Here is a 22,987-nt window from a genome sequence, read left to right on the forward strand (position 1 = left end):
ATCAACATCAGGGACATCAGACATTAAACTGGGATGCAAAGGCACTAAGAAATATCTGTTCTTTGACATAATAAAAACTTCTTGGAAAAATCTGTGGGAACCTGCTTCCAATATTGGCTCTGGTTGCACAGGAAGGTGAACCAAAGAACTACTCAAGATTCTTCCCAAATCACACTTTCTATTACGCTCTTAGGGTCTATCAATCAAGTGTGTGACAAGGAAAAATATAGACTCATTTGGGCAAAATATCTGCTCCTCCACAGTGTTCTCTGGGGACAAACCCCTCCATAAAGTGCAGCCATGTCTTCGGACGCTGAGATGGCCATCTTTGGGGAGGCAGCTCCTTACCTCCGAAAGTCAGAGAAGGAGAGAATTGAGGCCCAGAACAAACCTTTTGATGCCAAGACATCTGTCTTCGTGGTACATGCAAAGGAATCCTTTGTGAAAGGGACAATCACGGGCAGGGAATCAGGCAAAGTCACTGTCAAGACTGAAGGGGGAGAGGTAAGTCAAAAACAAGGCTGAAGGAAAACATTATCTGAACACTGAGCTTTTCAGAAACACATGGGGATCTTTTGTTTCCTTGACAGACCCTGACTGTGAAAGAAGATCAAATCTTCTCCATGAACCCTCCCAAGTATGACAAAATCGAGGACATGGCCATGATGACCCACCTGCACGAACCCGCTGTGCTGTACAACCTCAAAGAGCGTTACGCAGCCTGGATGATCTACGTAAGTGGCAGCAGCAGCTTCCTCTGGGCAGCCTCAGCAGCTGCTGGGCCAGCCTCAGGGGAAGCCAAGGTGCTGTGTCCCTTCCTTGCAGACCTACTCGGGTCTCTTCTGCGTCACCGTCAACCCCTACAAGTGGCTGCCGGTGTACAACCCCGAGGTGGTGTTGGCCTACCGAGGCAAGAAGCGCCAGGAGGCCCCTCCACACATCTTCTCCATCTCTGACAACGCCTATCAGTTCATGCTGACTGGTGAGTTGCTCTGTCTAGTCTTAGGGGCATTGGATCATTAAATTCTCTGAAGGGATTCTGTCTTAGCAAAGTGAAGAGAATTTTTCAAATCTTTCTTGGATCTGACATACGCATCTGTTGGAGTTTACTATCTTCATAGCATTGTTTCTACTCTTTTAAATGAAAGATATCTCTGCATTCAGTGATGTGCTTTGGAGGTTTGCTTCTTTAAGTGAAGCTGACATCAGGCAAAACATTAGACTTAGCTGGCTATGTTTGATTCTTTCTCTGTTGGTTATTGAGTTTTGAGCACTGTGTTTCTGCCTTGTTCACAGATCGTGAGAACCAGTCCATCCTGATCACGTAGGTACCCCCCTGTGCGGGTCCCTGCGGGGCTGCCCGGTGCCAGGGCACCTCCTGCCTGACCACGCACCCTCTGCTTCTCTCTTGGCTTTGGCAGCGGAGAATCCGGGGCCGGGAAGACTGTGAACACAAAACGTGTCATCCAGTACTTTGCAACAATTGCAGCTAGTGGGGACAAGAAGAAGGAGGAGAAGTCATCAGGCAAAATGCAGGTGAGTCAGGAAGGACAGACTGAATGCTCAGCCTGTCATTGCCCTGCCAACCAAACACAGTCACTGAATAATGATGTCCCTGCAGGGAACGCTTGAGGATCAAATCATCAGCGCCAACCCACTGCTGGAGGCCTTTGGAAATGCCAAGACCGTGAGGAATGACAACTCCTCACGCTTTGTGAGTTCTTGCTTTGCATAAGATCTCCCCCCCTCATGGCAACACACTTGATGCCTGAGCAGTTCTTCATGCAAAGGAGATGTCAGCAGAACACATCCAGGCTGACCTGCTGCTGCTTCTGCTTCACAGGGCAAATTCATCAGAATCCACTTTGGTGCCACAGGCAAACTGGCTTCTGCTGACATTGAAACTTGTAAGAGACTATCAGACTTGATCCCATTCCTTCCTCCCTTTCCACTTCGGTGTTCTTTCTCAGGCCTGACTCTATCCTACCTTCCTTACCAGATCTTCTGGAGAAGTCCAGAGTCACTTTCCAACTCAAGGCGGAAAGGAGCTACCACATCTTTTATCAGATCATGTCCAACAAGAAGCCAGAGTTAATCGGTATGAAATATTTTGAATTTTTTGATAAAATCTGAATGTGCTAAATATTTATCTTCATTCTCACACCCAGATACATCCTATTCCTCTTTACAGACATGCTCCTCATCACCACCAACCCATATGACTACCAGTTTGTGAGTCAAGGTGAGATCACTGTCGCCAGCATTAACGACCAGGAGGAGCTGATGGCTACGGATGTAAGTGTCACAGAGCATATTGGTGTAGTGAAATTTCCTTGTAATGGCCTGGAGGTTTATTTGAGTGATTCTGTTGCCAGAGTGCCATTGAAATCCTGGGCTTCACTGCTGATGAGAGAACAGCCATCTACAAGCTGACAGGGGCTGTCATGCACTATGGGAACCTGAAGTTCAAGCAGAAACAACGAGAGGAGCAGGCAGAGCCTGATGGCACCGAAGGTATTGAAGCCTTGTAGAACTCCTAATAACAGATATGGATAGGTGGAAGTTGGCAATCATGTATTTTCCTTCTGTTTACTATCACAAATGCATAAATCTCAGCTTCCAGACTATTCATGCTTCTAAACTTCCCTTCAAGATATCACAAAATTTCAGTGCTGAGACCAACGGCTACATCTTAGAGGATATCCACTTTCAATTATCACTTCTCCCCTGTTTCTTTCTCTTTGTGATCAGTTGCTGACAAGGCTGCCTACCTGATGGGTCTGAACTCAGCAGACCTGCTCAAGGCCCTCTGCTACCCCCGAGTCAAGGTGGGGAATGAATACGTGACCAAGGGCCAAACTGTGCAGCAGGTAACAACAACCACTTGGTGACTGGGAACCTCTGACTTGATTTACTCTCTCCCTTTGGGCACTATTTTCCTTCTGCTCCATTCTCCTTTGGTTTAGGTATACAATTCAGTGGGTGCCCTGGCAAAGGCTGTCTATGAGAAGATGTTCCTGTGGATGGTTGTTCGCATCAACGAACAGCTGGACACGAAGCAGCCCAGGCAGTACTTCATTGGTGTGCTGGACATTGCTGGCTTTGAGATCTTTGATGTAAGGATTTCAGGTTTCAGGGCTGCTCTTGAAGGGAAAGATTGTTATATCAGAGTCATATTCCTCTGAAGGTTTAACATGCTAGTCATTTGTGATTTTATGTAGGAAAAAACCCAGTCCTTTTATACAGAAAACAAAATCCTCAAAAGCTCCATCAGTATAAGCACCAAGTCATGTTGTTTGTGCAGAAGCAACAAATAGAATTTTTTACATTGTAATGTTAAAAGTTACAGCTGTTTGGGCTTAATGTTAAGGATTAAATAACCCAAAATAATTCCAATAAAGTTATAAAAGAGCTTCTGGAGCAGAGCTAGGAGATGCATTGGCAAATATATAGCATGTTAAAGATGTTCAAAATGTTTAAAGAACAAAGAAAGGAATAGTTATTTGTTTAATCAGAGATATCAAGGGCTTTCAATTTGGAGACAAGCATGCACTCATCTTGTTTCCTGAATAAAAAAATGCCAAAGCATTTTATTAATTCTATCAGATTCACTAAAAAAATCTGCTCCAAAAATTCTCTCATTTTCATTATGTAGGTATTTCTTTCTGGAGCGGCGTATAGGTTTTGTTATATAGGTCCTGGTTATATAGTTATATAGGTCCTGGTAATACAGTTGTGTTTTAACTGGGGAGATTTATAAAGGCTGGAGGAGAATGATGAAGAATTTTGCACATTTGATGAGGGTTGGTTCTTGTGGATTCTTCCTCTGAGCAGTTCAACAGCCTGGAGCAGCTGTGCATCAACTTCACCAATGAGAAACTGCAACAGTTCTTCAACCACCACATGTTCGTGCTGGAGCAGGAGGAGTACAAGAAGGAGGGCATTGAATGGGAGTTCATTGACTTTGGCATGGACCTGGCTGCCTGCATTGAGCTCATTGAGAAGGTATTTCTGTAATTCACAAGGTCAGGTATTTTCAGAAATGCAGTCATTTTATAACTATTTCTAAATGCAGCCTGAAATGGTAAATATGATACTGCAGATACATCAGTTTGTATTATTTTAGATTTGTTGAACAGAGCAATCCCTGAGAGCAGTAATATTGTCCCACTCAGGAAGTTATTTCATCTCTGAGTCTTTCTGCCTTTTTACCTTATCTTCCCTCCTTCCTTGTGATTTCTCGCAGCCCATGGGCATTTTCTCCATCCTGGAAGAGGAGTGCATGTTCCCCAAGGCAACTGACACCTCTTTCAAGAACAAGCTCTATGACCAGCACCTGGGCAAGTCCAACAACTTCCAGAAGCCCAAGCCAGGCAAAGGCAAGGCTGAGGCCCACTTCTCCCTGGTGCACTATGCTGGAACAGTGGACTACAACATTGCTGGGTGGCTGGAGAAGAACAAGGACCCTCTGAATGAAACTGTCATTGGGCTGTACCAGAAATCATCTGTGAAGACCCTGGCTTTACTCTTTGCCTCTGCTGGAGGAGAGGCAGGTCAGTTCTCTGCAATTCATCTCTTTGATGCATGACGGTTGGTCCCCAAAGCAACAGATGTCTCATTATCTTTACTTTATCAGAGGCTAGTGGAGGTGGTGGTGGTAAGAAGGGAGGCAAGAAGAAGGGCTCTTCTTTCCAGACCGTCTCAGCTCTTTTCCGGGTATGTAAACACCTTTTCTTTTCATATATGCAGAGAATTATTCTGTATTTTTAGCTGGCTCAGACACAGAAAAAAAAAGCAAAAAACCCCCCAACAATCAACCAACCCACCAACCAACTACCAAAAAAATATTTTAACAATACCTTGTCTTTAGACTGCTATTGGGAAAAAAAATCCTATGGAATGAAAAATAGCACTGTAAAATCCTAAACTTACACTTAATATAAACATAAAATTTTGTCATAAAACTTCTGCACGTTTTAGCCTTCATTAGGTTGAGGGTAAGTTTTTTTATCCTACAAGGTGAGGTTTAATGCTGGGAATCAGAAGGAACTGAGCAATTGATTGAGGCATGCTCAGCTGACAATTTTCAGCCCAGTGTATCTCCATTGATCAATCTTTCATGTTAAATTCAAGGAATGCAATGGTTTATTTTTTCCATGTTTCTTGTAAACCCACACTAAATCATGATCCCACAGGAAAATCTGAACAAGCTGATGACCAATCTGCGGAGCACTCACCCCCACTTTGTGCGCTGCATCATCCCCAATGAGACTAAAACACCTGGTAAGAACCCCAAGCAGAAAGATCCCTGCTCTGCTACATCCATTCCCCTCTGCACTGCAATCTGTGCCCCTCATTTGTGCTCTGCATTGCCAGGTGCCATGGAGCACGAGCTGGTGCTGCACCAGCTGCGCTGTAACGGCGTGCTGGAAGGGATCAGGATCTGCAGGAAAGGGTTCCCCAGCAGAGTCCTCTATGCTGACTTCAAACAGAGGTAAGAGCTAGGAAATGAAGAGATAAGTCAAGTGTCCTCACCAATTGCTCTCCGTCACACAGCTGAGTTTTGCCAGGGTCTTTAAGTATGGAGAGATGAAATTCCAACTTCCTCAGTCTGGTTCTGCTGCAAACACTGCTCTTGCTTTCAGTGAAGAGAACTTTCTTATGACTGGACATTGTCTTCCTCCTGTTTCCTCCAATTCCACAGATACAAGGTGCTTAATGCCAGTGCCATCCCTGAGGGACAGTTCATCGATAGCAAGAAGGCTTCTGAGAAGCTTCTTAGTTCAATCGATGTGGATCACACCCAGTACAAATTTGGACACACCAAGGTACAAAACCCCCCATTCACTGCCTGCCTGGGCTTTGCTCTCTCTACCTGACAGTGATGTGCTGCAATGTTCCCTCTCTCAAGGTGTTCTTCAAAGCTGGGCTGATAGGGGTCCTGGAGGAGATGAGAGATGAGAAGCTGGCACAGCTCATCACCCGCACCCAGGCCATGTGTAGGGGCTACCTGGCGAGGGTGGAGTACCAGAGAAGGGTAGAGCGCAGGTACACCTTCCTCTTCTTCAGTCAAAGTCTTGACCTTTTGCTCCTTTTGCTCATGGAAAAGTGTTGACACTTCTCAGACTGAGAGTATTCATTGCACTTTTTAATTATGCCTCAGGGAATCCATCTTCTGCATCCAGTACAACGTTCGTTCATTCATGAATGTCAAACACTGGCCATGGATGAAGCTGTTCTTCAAGATCAAGCCCCTGCTGAAGAGTGCAGAGTCTGAGAAGGAGATGGCAAACATGAAGGAAGAATTTGAGAAAACCAAGGAGGAGCTTGCAAAGTCTGAGGCAAAGCGGAAGGAGATTGAAGAGAAAATGGCATCTCTAATGAAGGAGAAAAATGACCTGCAGCTCCAAGTGCAATCTGTAAGTATTGTTTGTGTATTTCTTCTAGGTACCCTCACAGCACATTACTCTCATGTTAGAGAATTGTCTGAGAAAATATTTTAATATGAATTCAGACCACTGAATTTCACCATTATAATAGGAGGTTCTAGCTTGGGAATGATTTTGAAGCATGTATGCACATTGGTCTTTTTCTCCAGGCTCACAATATAACATCCAGTATAGTCACTGGAGGTTGAGAAGTTAGTTAGCAGCGTCTGTGGAGCAATTAATTTGACAACTTTCTCTGGTTTCAGTCAGTTGCCCAAAGACCTTTATGCCATTATTTATGATATGTGTTATGTCACTTATCTTTCTGCGACCACTTTTCCAGGAGGACACAAAAACCCTCTTCATTCTTTCCCAACCCTATGTGTACCTCCTAAGTCCATTGGGAGATCAACGGATTGGTCAATATTTAAACATTACCTTCTGTATTTAAATGTTTGCTTTACAGTTTCAAAATAAACTCAGGTTCAAACTGAAACCTCTGATTGCACCTAGACAATATATAAACTTATCTCGCTCAGAGAAAATTATTTCAAAGTCAGTCTTGCCAAGAAAAGCTTATGAAAACATAAAGAAAAAAAATCTCTCCACATTTATATACAATACTTAACTTTGAGAGAAAGTAATCTAAACTCTTGAAAATAAAAGTACTACTGGATATTATCATCTTATAAGAAGATGATAATATCTCATATCATCATTTGCTCTCATCCATAGGAAAAAGTGGAGGGAATAATGGATGAGAGCAAAACAATGAAATAGAATTAAAACCTACTCTGATTTAAAAGAGTCTATGCAAAAACCAACTTCCTAGAAGAAAACAAAAAAAATTTATTCCATGTTTCTATTCCTCAGTGAGAAATACCATTTCTCTATTCACCTTTTGTAAACAGTTGTGATTATTAAACAAATGAATGTTTCTCTACTAGGAAGCAGATGCTTTGGCAGATGCAGAGGAAAGGTGCGACCAGCTCATCAAAACCAAAATCCAGCTGGAAGCCAAAATTAAGGAAGTGACTGAAAGGGCTGAGGATGAAGAAGAAATTAATGCTGAGTTGACAGCCAAGAAGAGGAAGCTGGAGGATGAATGTTCAGAGCTGAAGAAAGATATTGATGACCTTGAGCTAACACTGGCCAAGGTGGAGAAGGAAAAACATGCCACTGAAAACAAGGTATGAGGTAGAACTTGTCACTCGCACTCCAGAAAATGGGCTGTGTGTTATTACAGGACTTCTATAGCTACTTAATTTATATTTGATCCCTTCTTCTCAAAGGTGAAAAACCTGACCGAGGAGATGGCAGCTTTGGATGAGACCATTGCCAAGCTGACAAAGGAGAAGAAAGCCCTCCAAGAGGCCCATCAGCAGACCCTGGACGACCTGCAGGCAGAGGAAGACAAAGTCAATACTCTGACCAAGGCCAAGACCAAGCTGGAACAGCAAGTGGATGATGTAAGCACACAGACATAGAGCAGGAACAGGACAGGTATGGAGCCCAAGGTGGCTGGCAGAGCCCTGATGGTCTTGTTGTGTTTAGCTGGAAGGGTCCCTGGAGCAAGAGAAGAAACTGCGCATGGACCTGGAGAGAGCAAAGAGGAAACTGGAAGGAGACCTGAAGCTGGCCCAGGACAGCATCATGGATTTGGAGAATGATAAGCAGCAGCTGGATGAGAAACTGAAGAAGTAAGTGTGGTTCTGGGGCACCTGAGTGCTGGGCTGCAGCACTTGTCTTTTTTCTTGGAGCTCTAACATGGTTCACTTGTCCCAAAGGAAAGATTTTGAAATAAGCCAGATTCAGACCAAGATCGAGGATGAACAAGCAGTGGGCATGCAATTTCAGAAGAAGATCAAGGAGCTGCAGGCAAGTCTCTGTTCCCTGCCCTGCCTTGCTCAGCTCAGCTCAGGCAGGAGGAGGGCACAGCTGTGAAGGGTCCCTGCTGTTCTGCAGGCCCGCATTGAGGAGCTGGAGGAGGAAATTGAGGCAGAGCGAACCTCTCGCGCTAAAGCAGAGAAGCATCGCGCTGACCTGTCCAGGGAGCTGGAGGAGATCAGCGAGCGCCTGGAAGAAGCAGGAGGAGCCACAGCAGCTCAGATTGATATGAACAAGAAGCGTGAGGCAGAGTTCCAGAAGATGCGCCGTGACCTGGAAGAGGCCACGCTGCAGCACGAAGCCACGGCTGCCGCCCTGCGCAAGAAGCACGCGGACAGCACAGCTGAGCTGGGTGAGCAGATCGACAACCTGCAACGCGTGAAGCAGAAGCTGGAGAAGGAGAAAAGTGAGATGAAAATGGAGATTGATGACTTGGCCAGCAACATGGAGTCTGTCTCCAAAGCCAAGGTACACAATTATAGGTTCATTGACGCAGTGGAATCCTTCCTCCTTGCCTTCTTTAATGCATGGATGTTTAAATCATCCCTTTCCACCTGTATAAACACAGGCTAACCTGGAGAAGATGTGCCGCACTCTGGAAGATCAGCTGAGTGAGATTAAGTCCAAGGAAGAAGAGCATCAGCGCATGATCAATGACCTCAATGCTCAAAGAGCTCGTCTGCAGACAGAGTCAGGTGAGACACCCTCATCTACATGTGCAGATCAATAATGTCTCAGGGTTATTAATTATTTATTAATATATTAATTATATAATTTCAGCATGGACTAAAAACAATCTGGTTTTCGATCTCCAAGTGTTTTTAGCATTAACATGAATGGCTTTAAAACTGTTGTGTATCTGCAAATTTTCTCAGGTGAATATTCACGTCAAGTGGAAGAGAAGGATGCTTTGGTTTCTCAGCTGTCAAGAGGCAAACAGGCTTTCACCCAGCAGATTGAGGAACTCAAGAGGCATCTGGAGGAAGAGATAAAGGTGATTCCTTCTCTCAGAGGTGCTCCAAACACTTATGTGACTACTGTACTATATGACGAGACAGGGAAAAAAATCTCATGTAATTTGGTGCAAGTTGTTTCATGCTAAATTTTAACTCCAGTTTATCCACTCTTCCATTTATTCAGTCCCAACTTCTTTTGTTATTGAATGCATAGTTGTCTATTTGCATAGAATCATGATCCAGCGTCCCATTAATATTCAGTCAAATTTCCTGGGATCTTTATGCTCCATGGCCCAATACCCTTGTTGCTGCAGGCCAAGAGTGCCCTGGCCCACGCCCTGCAGTCCGCTCGCCACGACTGTGACTTGCTCCGGGAACAATATGAGGAGGAGCAGGAGGCCAAGGGGGAGCTGCAGCGAGCCCTGTCCAAGGCCAACAGTGAAGTGGCCCAGTGGAGAACCAAATATGAGACGGACGCGATTCAGCGCACGGAGGAGCTCGAGGAGGCCAAGTACGTGGGGGAAGTGAGGATGACTAACAGAGATTAAGACCAGAAATGCCTGGAGACCACTGTGACATTATTGGGAAGACATCAGTGTTCTGCTTGGGGTTGGGGCAAAAGGAGAATAGCAAATAAATTCTATAATGCATGTGGTGTTGGAGAAAAAGCACAGGCAAACCTGTAGAAGATAGGGACTGGCAGAGAGACGGGGAAAAGCTCATCAACCACATGCCCCAACTTTCCCTTTTCTCTTAAACCACGAGATATGTTTAACACAGGAAGAAGCTGGCCCAGCGCCTGCAGGATGCAGAGGAACATGTTGAGGCTGTCAATGCCAAATGTGCCTCCCTGGAAAAGACAAAGCAGAGGCTGCAGAATGAAGTGGAGGACCTGATGATTGATGTGGAGAGATCCAACGCTGCCTGTGCTGCTCTGGATAAGAAGCAGAAGAACTTTGACAAGGTCTTTTGGCCTCCAGCACCAGCACTCCTGGCCAGAGCAGGGCCCCGTGATGGCCACAGCCCTACTCATCCCCTGTTTCTCTTCAGATCCTGGCAGAATGGAAGCAGAAGTATGAGGAAACGCAGGCTGAGCTGGAGGCCTCACAGAAGGAGTCACGCTCTCTGAGCACGGAGCTGTTCAAGATGAAGAATGCCTATGAGGAGTCCTTGGACCACCTGGAAACAATGAAGCGGGAGAACAAGAACTTGCAGCGTAAGCCCCTGGCCCTCTGCTCCTCCCTGGCCTTTCTCACTATCAGCCATTCCCGCCATTCTTCATGGCTCTGTGCCTGCAGGTCTGCAGAGATGCCTGGCACCTTGGTGGGACAGGCCCTTTTCATTCTGCTCTGTGCCTGACCATGCCATTGATCTTTGTTCCCACAGAGGAGATTTCCGACCTCACGGAGCAGATTGCGGAGGGAGGAAAGGCAATTCATGAGCTGGAGAAAGTCAAGAAGCAGATTGAGCAGGAGAAATCTGAACTGCAAGCCTCCCTGGAGGAAGCTGAGGTAAAGCCTTCTGTCATTACCTGATTAGTTGCAACACAGCTCGGCAACTTCAGGTAACATTGAAATAATTCTATGCTCTGAGAATAGAGCAGAGGCATAGGAAGCAGCTTTTCTTCACACCAGTAAAATCTTTGAAAACCACAGGTATGCTTTTTATTTTTTCTTTCAATCACAGACCTGTGGTTATACATTATTCTTTGTGATAACAATTCATGTAAAGTTGTTGACGTTGCTGTTTTTTATGATTAACTGGATTTTATACTTTTTTCAGGCCTCCCTGGAACATGAGGAGGGGAAGATCCTGCGCCTGCAGCTTGAGCTCAACCAAGTGAAGGCTGAGATTGACAGGAAGATAGCAGAGAAAGATGAGGAGATTGATCAGATGAAGAGAAACCACCTCAGAATTGTGGACTCAATGCAGAGCACTCTGGATGCTGAGATCAGGAGCAGGAATGAAGCCCTGAGGCTGAAGAAGAAGATGGAGGGAGACCTGAATGAAATGGAGATCCAGCTGAGCCATGCCAATCGCTTGGCTGCTGAAGCACAGAAGAACCTGAGGAACACCCAGGCTGTGCTCAAGGTATGGCATTACAGACCAGGTGCTCATGGGTTCCTTCCACAGCTGCAAATATTTCTCTTCTACTGTTCTATCTTTTCCATAATTATATGGAAATGGAAAAAAAGTAAATAGGAAGGATATGCCTCCCAATCTCTCTTGTCTCTCTTTCCAGGACACTCAGCTGCACTTGGACGATGCTCTCAGGACACAGGAGGACCTGAAGGAGCAGGTGGCCATGGTGGAGCGCAGAGCAAACCTGCTGCAGGCTGAAGTTGAGGAGCTCCGGGCAGCCCTGGAGCAGACGGAGCGGTCGAGGAAATTGGCTGAGCAGGAGCTTCTGGATGCAAGTGAGAGAGTTCAGCTCCTCCACACTCAGGTAAATTCTAGAATTGAACACATATAACATAACACCTACAGTATTTAGAGAATAAATATGTCTGCTTTCCTATTTTAATTGAAATACAACAGATAGTCTTTGGCAATCTACCATTGCCACTTATCAGTTATTTGTATTCTTCATAAGAAACTGTAAGAAAACCATAATTAAAACCAGGTAATTTGATTTTTCTAAGAATCGTGTCAAGCACCTGGAAAAAAAAAATGCTTTTTCCCTGTTGCACAGAACACCAGCCTGATCAACACCAAGAAGAAGCTGGAAACGGACATTGCCCAGATCCAGGGTGAAATGGAGGATACCATCCAGGAAGCCCGCAATGCTGAGGAGAAGGCCAAGAAGGCCATCACAGATGTGAGTTGGACACTCCTGGCATTGCTGATGGTGAATGTACTCTCCCCAAAATATCTCCAGCCCCAAAATGGCTTTGACCCTTTGCTCTGATCAGGCGGCCATGATGGCAGAAGAGCTGAAGAAGGAGCAGGACACCAGTGCCCACCTGGAGAGGATGAAGAAGAACCTGGACCAGACAGTGAAGGACCTGCAGCACCGTCTGGAAGAGGCCGAGCAGCTGGCACTGAAGGGAGGGAAGAAGCAGATCCAGAAGCTGGAGGCCAGGGTGTGTAGGGCTGGGGCTGTGGCTGAGTGAGCGTGTCCCTCCTTGGAGAGACATTGCCAGGGCAGCTGCAGGGCTGGGCTTGTCCTTGCAGGTGCGGGAGCTGGAAGGGGAGGTTGATGCTGAGCAGAAGCGCAGCGCTGAAGCCGTGAAGGGTGTGCGCAAGTACGAGCGCAGGGTGAAGGAACTCACCTACCAGGTAAGGCATCCTTGGGCTGATGCACCCTTATTCCATCAATCAAAAGAGATTCTCATGGGTGGCAAGGATAAATGCTATATTGTGGTGTGCAGAAAGCAATAATTCACTCTTTCCACTCTGCCAACACTCTAGTCTGAGGAGGACAGGAAGAATATTCTCAGGCTGCAGGATCTGGTGGACAAGCTGCAAATGAAAGTGAAATCCTACAAGAGACAAGCTGAGGAAGCTGTAAGTATTGCTCAGGGAAATAAAAAGCATTGCTTCCTCTGAGTGTCACACAGGTGTCCAGGAGAGGAATGTCAGAAGTTTTGAAAATGTCAAAAATCATCTGGTGAGGAGGGGAACTGTGTCATCGAGATATACTCCCCCAGCACATGAACACTAAACAAATGGGAGAATAAGTACAGAAATGACAAATTGAAATTATGAAATTGCTCCTGACATGGAGCAAGGAGACCAGGATACCGTCCTGGTGAAGCTTGTCCCAGTAGGGTCCTGAAAAGGGGAGGATGAGGAGCTCTGTGTGAGGCTGATGTGTGAGCAGCGGCGGGAGGGTGATGGAGATTTGCAGCCCCACAAGGCTGACTTGCAGTAGGAGTGAAAGCCCTGCTCTGTGTTCCTGAGCCTGGATTTCCTCTGCTGTCACAGGAGGAGCTGTCCAATGTCAACCTGTCCAAGTTCCGCAAGATCCAGCACGAGCTGGAGGAGGCCGAGGAGCGGGCTGACATTGCAGAGTCACAGGTCAACAAGCTCCGAGTGAAGAGCCGCGAGTTTCACAGCAAGAAAATAGCAGAGGAAGAGTGAGAATTGCAGGAGGCAGCAAAGTGACCTGAGGGCTGCACAAAATGTGATCCCTTTGTCACTTCTTTCTGCAACAAGGCTTTATATATTAGTCAGTGTCTAAAGACAAAGACCGTAGATTCCTTTGCATGAAAAGCAGTAGCTACATTTTAGTTCTGCAGTTATTTGGGTGTTGACTGTGTTCTAACAATTAATATTCAGGAGTAAACTCCTGAGTTTTCTGGAGTAAAATTCAGAAACTCCAGTACTCCAACTACAGTAAGAGTAATTGGCATGAAAGAAAACAAAAAGTTTTAATCTTTACTACAGTGTTCCCTAGAAATGGAATTGTGATTTAAAGTTAGAATAAATAAATATTAAATAAATAATGCTTTTTAGGATGAGAAATTTTAAGCCTGTGTTTTATAAATTTACAAGCATACATATCAAAAGAAACTGCTTTTATTTTTTAACTCAGGAATTGAGAGCAACTCTGTTAACACGGCACCATAAAGAAATCTCCAAGTCTTGCACCATGAGAATACAGAGAAGCTCTTAACATGGTGTTTCCACTCTGCCAAACAGTGCTTCCTGTCTTCCTTTTGCAGCAGTGCATGAGCTTTGTTGTATAAGGAATCTGAAAACTGGATGGGAAAAAGTAGCTGCTAGACCCTGGTTTTTGTTTATTCATCCCACATGGGGTAACACTGCAGAATATAATGCATGAGCAGGACAAAAATGAGGAAAAGCTGGCCATGAGGAGGAGCAAGGCAGCAAGGATGTTTCTCATTCCCAGCCATTCTCATTCAGTGCCCAGTGCAGGCTGAGCAGGTGGTGAGTCTGGAGAGCACAGGTACCTCCAACCCTGAAGCAAAGAGATCAGTGCCCACTGGGACATCACACTGCCAGTGAGATTGGAGCCTCCTTTGTCTGGAATAGGTGTTTAGAGGCGACCTGCACAGCAAGAGGCAGCTGAACACACCATTCACCAGACCCTGGCACATCAGGAAGCTGCCGAGGGAAGATTCTACAAGCAGATGTGGGGAACAGTAAATGAGACTTGGCTTTGACTACAGGGACACTTACAGGTCTCTCAAGGTCCCTGCTATCTCTACACCTCTCCATTTACAGGGAGTACTCCAAAGAGCTGTGAAATGGCTGGGGAAGGCAGCTGGAGGTACTGCACAGCCTTTTGCACTGACCACAGCACTCAGTGTGTTTGCAGCAACAGCGTTCAGAACTGGGAGGTCCTCCTCCTCCCAAACACACTGAGGTTTACACCCATAGAATCCTTCCATGGTACAACCAAATAAGGAAGTAGTTGGCTAGGCAGCAGCTAAATATATTTCAGGAAAAGATGATGCCCTGGCTTGACTCTTATGTCACTGTAAGTGATGCTCTTCAGAGACATCATCTCTATGTGCGAAGCTGTGAAAACTTCATCAGTGCCAGCGATATCTGGGCAACAAGGAAAAGAAACCTTGGGTACCTTTATAGACCTGCTGACAGAGTAGTAAATACCACAACAACTTTGGGGACCATATTTCAATGCCAAAACTCCCTGTTCCCTTTGAACAATATTACAAGCACCCTCCAAAACGAACAAGCTGCTCTGACTGTGGAAGAATCAGGATGCACATGAAGCACCTGAGACTCTTGGGGCTCCTCTCTCTCTCACCTGTAAGAAATTCTGGCCTGAGGATTTGTTACTAATGCTCAACTGATGAAAGGTAACATTGCAGGTTCCTTTAGAGACAACACCTGGGGCCAGAATTCCAACTGCACAAGTGGGAGAGGGAGAGAAATCGCACACATTGAACAGTGCTGAGCTGGCCTTGCCACCAGGCAGCCTGGACAGCAGGGCTGGAGACTTGTTGGAATCAGAGAGGAATATTAAAGGGATGAGTAAGGAAAACCAATTTCTCCTCACTTTTGATTTGCTGCTTTGGCTGGAGGACAAGCAGTCATTTTGCATCAACACACTATTTCTGGAGTCAGGCTGCTTGTGATATAAAATGTGCTGATGCACAGGTAACTGATCTAGGAAGAAACATGGGCCCATAAGTGGTCTGAAGAAAGAAGTCTCAGAGAAGGTTTAAAATAGATGCAGCTGATGAGTTCCACTAGAGCTGCTGCCCCATGTGGATTTTGGAGTTCTCTGACTTTAAACAGCTTGGGCATGGACAACTGTGTCCCCTGGGCACAAAAGCATCAGCACTTCTTGGGGCCCTAAGACATGGAGAAAGTATTTCTGACCTAAAGACACAGGTTTCTCACAGAGGCTTCTTGCCAACAGTTCAGCCTTCCAGTTCTCCAAGTACTCATTGTCTATGCCCTCAGCCCCCAGCAACAGTGCCTTGACCAGAAAGGGTTTTCTTCCCCAACAGCAGAAAATAAGGGGGCCAGGGAGTGAAGGACAGAAAGGCAGAGAGATTCAAAGGAGGGAGAGGCAGATGGAGCAGGAGAGGGAGAAGAGAGGAGAAGTGGGTTTGGTAGATACTGTGAGAAAGAAATGGAGAAAGAGTGAAGCACAAAACATGTCAAAGAAAAAAGAGGAAAGCAGGAAGATACTGAGAAAGATGAGAAAGAAAGCAAGACTGAGAAAATAATATTGAGATGGGGAGCAAGAAAATTCGTAAAGAGCAGGGGAGAAAGAGACAGAAAGTAGAGGTGGAAGGAAGAAAAAGAGAAAGGAAGAGAGCAAACAATTTAGCATTGTTTGAGTTTTGGTACCTGACAAACTGACACTGGACTGAACTCTGCTGCTTTTGATCACTGCTCTTGTGAACCTCCTGTTCACTGACCCATATCACACCCAATGCCCTACAATGGGTGCCTTGCTAAGAAGAGCAAGAGTGTGCCTTGAGGAATAAATCTATTCTCTGATTCTCTGCTCTGTCCTGGCACTGCAGGAGGGGCAGGCAGGTTGTGCCTGGTGCCTCCTCACTTCCCAAGGCCTTGTGAGCAGTGATGCTAAAAGAAAAGGCTGAAAACACTGAGGTGAGGCAGCTTGGGAAAGCAGAAGTGCTCGTGGGGACTGGGAAGGATGTGGAGAATATGGGACACTCGTTGGAGAGAGGAGAGAATGGGTTTGCACTGCAGGCTTTGCATGACATCCAACTACTTTGCAAGCTGGTAACACTTCTAGACACAGAGTCTAAATGTGATGGTGTTCATGGCAGACACACAAGCCAGTGCACAGAGTAATAGAATTTAAGCTATGCAGGAAGTTTTCCCAGCCTTAAATGCTCTTGGAAATGTTCATAATTTCCTCCTCTTTTGGTATTCCAAAACACTTTTAAATGTTTGTGCTGTCCTGAAAGATACCTGCCTCAATTACCCAAAAATCTGGCCTTAATGAAGAATGGATTATGTCCACATTGCAATACAGAACCTCTGAAATCAAACTAGGAGATGCTTAGAACTAACAGAGAGAAAAATCTGTTTTTCCTAGGAGTGATTTGAGATTGTGAATGAGGCCTTGTGGAAGTGGGGGGAAAACTGGCATGAAAAACATAATACAACATAACCCACAATAGTTCTGTGAGTAACTGCCTGAACTTTGTTGCGGGAGGTATTATGGGTGTTAAAACTGGTTTTTAGGTCATAAGTAGCATGTGACAATTCTTAAGAGTACAGCCACATCTCAGACAAGGATAATATATATGCTTCTTCAAATAATGGCATTCAAGGGAAGGTTATCGAAAACAGATGCCTTTATGGCACCTGCTATCTCTCAGTGATTTCAACTGCCCAACATGTTCTCCGATGTTTTCTGGGAGGAGCAGTCACCTTTTCAAAATTCCACTATTTCAGTAACCCTGATTCCCTTCTGATCCAGATCCTTCTCCACCTTCAACTCCTTCTACCACCTGTTGCCTTTCTTCTTGACTGTTCCACCCAGCAGCACCCAGGCTGCTCACCCCACACACCTGTTCTGTAACAGGAGCTCCTCAGCTGCTTTGCTGAGAGATGGAAAGGGCATCCTGAAGGTCGTGTCCTCATCCAGGACCAACCCTCCTGCTCTCTTCCATGGATGCTTCCTGTAAAGACAGGAGGAGCCTAAATAACTGTTCAGCTTTGGTACTCACTCAGCACCTGCCCAGGTGTTCTGTTTTTACCTTCTGCTCCACTTCACAGTCAAGTGATGCTGAGATATCTTTGGAGTTGAAGTTTCTCTCTTCCTTCTCTCTTTTCTGAAATGCACAAGTGTGAAAAGTTGTACAGGCTTATGTGGCATATTATGCTATACCATTAAGCTTTACCATAAATGAATTGAAAAATTAACCTTGAAGCAGTCTCAAGAGAGTAGAATGAGGAGACAGAAGGATCTTCAAAGTCCCTCCATGTTTTGGTGCATTGGACAGAGCAGTCTTCACAAGTGAGTTCTAGCCCCAGAAATACTAGCTTACCTTTGCCATGGTCAAAATTTCCCTGTACCTACTCTGTATTTCTCCCCCTGAATATTTGTAAGATTCTGGGGGTTCTGTTTTACTCAAAAATCAATTAACCCTTCTAGTCTTACCTGATATGGAATTTCTGAACCACACAGCACTGCAACACCACTTTGGACTGGACACTTCCTGCAGGGAAGCATGCATTTCACCAAACCCATGCACTTCATTTTCCAACAGGAGAAAGGGATGTTAGGTTAAGGAAAGTGTGTCCTACCATCTCCAGAGTCCAGTGCCCAGCTGCATCTTAAAACTGGGAAGTGTTGGGATGAGAAGCCTTGCTCTGAATGATCAGTGTTTCAGCAATTCTGTTTCTTTGGTGCTAAGATTCCTGGCAGCTCTCGTTTTACACAGAGGGCAGCAGAAGTGCTGCTGCAGCAGGAGCTGAGCATTCCCTGTCAGAGGGCTCATCAGGGCTCCACAGAGCACACTGATGCCTCCAGCATGCCCTGTCATACTGACAGCATGGCTGACAACAACACAGGCAAGCTGAAAATCCCATGGGGAATGCTTTTCAAATAGTGTTGCACTGAATAATCCTCAGATTTATAAAATCTGACCACCTTTTTTCCTTTTTTTCCCTTTTTTTTTTTTTTTAATTTTTCTGGATATCTTCATCATTTTCATTACCTGTGAATCACAGTTTAGTTTTTTGTCTGACAAGATTCACATCTGGCACAGCTGAGTGTAAAGAATGAAAAATACTGTTCATAGCAGGGGAATAAAATTGCTTCCATGATAAGATTAGCAATGGCAGTCTGAAGACATAATCGTCCTATTGTTGACTACTCAGAGATTTGTTGTAATACCAACAGTGCTGCACCAACAATAATTTTTATCAATGTGATTAAGAGAAAAATTATTTTTAAATGAAAGCTGTTTGTGGAGCTAATTCTAGATTACCAAAATCCCATGGGAGTTGCTTGTGAGATTTTTGCTTGCAATGAAGATTTCAAGAGCATCTAAAAAGCCAACAGATGATCAGAAAAGCACAGAAAAGCTAATTTTTCAATTAACAATGTTCCTGCTTTTTTTAAAATGCAATAGGTGTTGGAATAAATAGAAGAGTAGCAATGCACCAAGAATAGAGGGTACTCATCCAATACGGCCAAATAAATTAAAATCTGAATAAACAGAAATACTTTCTAGTGTGTATAAACAGTGCTCAAACCAATGCCAGGGAAATGGAAATTGCAAACAAAATATCAGGCTTTAAGAGGGACTCAGGAGTGAATCTGAGAATATGTCCCAGCACTTGTAATTTATGTATCAATAAACACTGCTAAATAAGGAAGAAAACATGCTGAAAGTACCAACACAACTTTTGTACAGTAAAACTGAAGTGTGTGCAAAAAAGGTGTTGTGATCAGTGCTGGGTATTCCTGTGCTCAGGCTGGAGCAGAGAAATTCAGTGGCAGCAGCAGAAGTTTCCTGCCAGCTCCATGGTTGAGGCCAGAACCACCCCAGTGCAGAGCTGTGCTCAATTATAGCTAAAAAAATACCTAAAATGTTACCAAGGAAAACAGAATTTTCCATTGATGGTAGCTCATGTCTCTATTTAAATGACAAAGATTTGTCCACAACACTGTTAGTTTTATCCCAGGCCTAAGATCTTTCCTAGGACAGTAGGATTCAATGTAGGCAGTTCATTTGTGAAGAAAGTTTGAAGAGGAAGAAACATGAGAGACTATGAGATGCCCTCTTTTTGGCACAGTTACTTTTAACTTTGTTCTTTTATTCAGTTCAGGTACACTATCAGAAATATCTGTCTTTCCCTACACAGGAGGGAAGAAGTTTGAGATAAGAATTTCCTTGACCAGTTTTGTTACCAAACCCCCTCACAGACATTATCAGAAATATCACATTGTTGGGTGTGGGCCAGCTTCAAATATCTTCAAATTAATGTTACTAACATTATGAGGTATTCTGTGCTGATTAGCCCATGGGAATGATTGGCAAGAATGGGTTCCCAGCAGAACAACCTCAGAAAGGATGGAGCTGTAAGTAGGCCAGAGAGAAAGAAATTGAATAAAAAAAAGAAGACAGAGTTCCAAACTGTGGATTAGAGTAAGAAAATTAACTTCACCTTAAGAAAGAATTAAAAAAATTAAACATATAAATAAAACAAGAATAATGAATAAGACTCTCTATGAAATTAAATGTAACACAAATTAGTGGTTGTAGCACAGTCTCTGGGCTGAATAGCAGCATAGGCATGCAGGGCTTTTCTGACTATCTGACACCAAGACTGGGCACAGTGCAGCCACAGCATGAATTTGCTATGAAATTTCTGCAAGCAGACAACATTATCTCAAAAGCTTTGGGGAAGAAAATCCACTGGGATACCCATATAGGCATGGCTCTGGTTTCTGACTCACAGATGTGGGAATGGAGCAGGGTCAAAGTGGACAAATTTCTTTTCTCAGCTGAGGAAATGTGCAATTCATGGTATTTTTGGGGGTCTCCCATCAGGAATCTATACACTGAAGTCCAGTCCTACACAAGGGAAGGAATATGTAACCCCAGTTCATTTCCTCCTTTTCATTATCCAGCCATTTAGCCCTTGCTGAACAATGTGGAAGAGTTTTATCCTTATGTGACAGCAGCTGATCCATCATGCAGTGCAGTTAAGCAGCAGCACGTTTGTCTTCTGCTCTAGAAAGGCAAGCCCAGAACAAACCTGGTGACAACTGCAAAAGAATTATTGTCATCAGAGAACTGGAGCTGCTGGAGCCCAAACATACAAACACTTCTGGAAAAAAAAAATCACAGGTTGCAGGTTTCTGCAGGTTTCAACCAGATGCAGCTCAGGAGCTTGGGAAGACAGTATTTTGCACCAAAAAAAAAAAAAAAAAAAAAAGCAATTGTTGTTAACAGACCTTTAAAGAAATCATTGAAGCACACTCTAAAAATGGTATCAATTATATCCATAAATTTTGCTTTGTAAAATGGCAGTAGGTTACCTGAGTAAGTGGGAAAGTCCTCTGATTCCTTCAGATATCCAACACCTCTCAGAGCTGCCTTTGTGCAAGTCATGAGGAGCACACCATGTGGCCTGAGGAGACTGGGATCCAGGGACAGGTCTTGGGCACATGGAGTGTCTATGCCCAGAAAGGTTCCAGAAGGTTCCCCTTGAACTTATAAGCATCACTGCTGGGACCTCATCCTGAACTGCCCAAGGGGAATGAGGTGAGATCTCTGTGCTCTCTTATTTGTGGGAATTCTCACAATTGTGTGTTCACCTGCTCTGCCATGTGGTCAGCTGTGTATTTGTCTACATTTGTGTTCTCCGTGTGCCTGTGCCTTTGGGGAATTCTTGCTCAGCCTCACTACTTGGTTGGACCTGGATCTGTGGCAGTCTTGTTTCTGCCACAGTGCCAGACTCAGCCTTGTTATCTGACAAGAAAACCTGAGGAACAAATCCTGCATGGAAACTGCTGTAAAGCTGGAAAACAGGTAGGCACTGAGCACTGGGAGATAGGGAAAGGAGCACTTCCCACGAGACAGCCAATCTGCCAGCTGGTGCCCTTCAGCCAGCAGGGCTGCAGGGGCCTTTGCTGCTCAAAATATTCTGGCAGTGTCTGAGACAACAAGTGAATGACAAACATATTTAGCAAGTTCCTCTGGCTGACCTGGCTGGAAGGCACCAACCTCCCTATTTCTCTTCTGCATTAGCCACACGTGTTTCTTGCTCAGTGCTGACAGGGAGGAAGCACTGAGCAAATATTTGCTTGCTGGGAAGCAAATAGATCAAAATAAAAGGGAGAGAAACCAACCAGAATGGTGGGGTTGTGATGAAAGTGTCCAGCCCAATATGGCCTCATAAAACTATCAGTAAAAGTCTTTTGCCACAGGCAAACCACGGTTGTTTATTTGTGACCTTTCCTGGCAGAAGAGATGGCAGAGCATTTGGTTCAAGGCAATGGAAAATGCAGGTGTGTGTGAGAACCCCTGTTCATTTCCACAGAGACAAACTCTCAGACACACAAACACTCTCCTGCACAATTATATAGCCCAAAAATGCTTCCCTCATGATCTGCAATTTGACCATTGCAATTCAAGGAACATGTTTCCAACATTTTCTTCTCTGAAACAAAGAGCCTTACAGCCAAACTATTAATTTCCCTTTTCCTTTCTGAGAGGACAAAGCTGTGCTAGTATCAGCACCCAGCCTGTGCCTGTCCTTGCCCTGAACTCCTTGCTCTGTGCATGCCTCCCTGCTAACACACTGCCTGTGCTGGGAGCACCCTGAATGCTTTGCATGATGTGGAAGCCAATCTTCCTTGTTATGCAGATTAATGGGTGCCATGCCACAGCCTGCTCCCAAACAACCCAAGCAGCCATTGCATAAGTGGGATTGTTTCCTGGGCGTGTTAACTGCCCTTTGGCACGGGCTGGATTGCTGCATGGACATCTCAGGTGAGGACATGAGGGAACTGCTGCTTTGGCAGGAGCAAACTGCACAAAGCCCAGCACCTTCCCTGTAGCTAAATTCAAGTCACTGGCAACCACAGCCCAGTGTTGTCCAGTGTAAGAGCCAAAATGAGAGATGTGGGACTCCAAGCAGCTCTTCAAAATGAAATTTATTACATCCAAGATGTCACAGCAGTCCAGGGTCATGGGTGACAGAGCTGTGCCTACAGCTGCCAGCTCCAGCTGCAGGCAGGCCTGGAGACCCTTTGGTTTTGGTTACATTGCCTTGTATACTTTACTTTGCTGAGCATCTTAATACAGTAGAACTAAGAGAACCAGAGTATAGATTGGTATAGAACCAATCTATCCCTTTTATCTATAGCCTATCATAACTACAATAATTACCATATACATGCTACTATTCTCTAATCACTAAAAGTTAGTACATTACAGTTTAAGCTAGAAGTTGGTTTTGAATTTTCTTGCTGTGGAAAATTCTGAGACCTTTTTTCTACTTGCCACATTTGCTGCCTTGTTTGCCTGTGCTCTCTTTGTGCTTGGTAAAAACATCTTGTTTGGGGTGGGTTTATCCTTTGCTCTAAGCCATAAAAACCCCTTCTAACTCACACACCCTTTGCCTCCTTGGTTATCCAGTGAGGCTGGCTCAGCAATTCTTTTCTTCTATATCAAAACTTGCTTCCATCTCTATTCCTTCATCAGATTCTACATTCAAAAATCTTTCTGCTAAGCATCCATATCTGTGAGACTTTCTTGTCAAACTTTCATCCTT

The 22,987-nt window shown here is 44.7% G+C and overlaps 1 protein-coding gene across 1 annotated transcript; it reads left to right on the plus strand.

Annotated features, from left to right (window-relative positions):
* Nucleotides 1–275: 275 nt before the first annotated feature.
* On the plus strand, nt 276–13,684 carry LOC129128069 (myosin heavy chain, skeletal muscle, adult-like). The gene is made up of 38 exons (XM_054645158.2): nt 276–504; nt 591–734; nt 826–982; nt 1,297–1,324; nt 1,422–1,536; nt 1,622–1,714; nt 1,844–1,907; nt 2,000–2,098; nt 2,192–2,295; nt 2,376–2,514; nt 2,752–2,870; nt 2,967–3,116; nt 3,835–4,005; nt 4,247–4,553; nt 4,637–4,716; nt 5,196–5,283; nt 5,377–5,494; nt 5,705–5,828; nt 5,912–6,048; nt 6,164–6,419; nt 7,376–7,618; nt 7,721–7,897; nt 7,983–8,128; nt 8,216–8,306; nt 8,394–8,783; nt 8,884–9,010; nt 9,191–9,309; nt 9,586–9,782; nt 10,052–10,235; nt 10,322–10,487; nt 10,658–10,782; nt 11,054–11,362; nt 11,514–11,717; nt 11,964–12,089; nt 12,184–12,354; nt 12,446–12,550; nt 12,683–12,778; nt 13,199–13,684. Exons 1-38 carry the CDS (start codon nt 301–303, stop codon nt 13,352–13,354), a joined length of 5,829 nt encoding a protein of 1,942 aa, XP_054501133.2. The 5' UTR covers nt 276–300; the 3' UTR covers nt 13,355–13,684.
* The last annotated feature ends 9,303 nt before the right edge of the window (nt 13,685–22,987 follow it).

This window comes from Agelaius phoeniceus, chromosome 19 (assembly GCF_051311805.1).
Source record: "Agelaius phoeniceus isolate bAgePho1 chromosome 19, bAgePho1.hap1, whole genome shotgun sequence".
Taxonomy (NCBI): Eukaryota; Metazoa; Chordata; class Aves; order Passeriformes; family Icteridae; genus Agelaius; species Agelaius phoeniceus.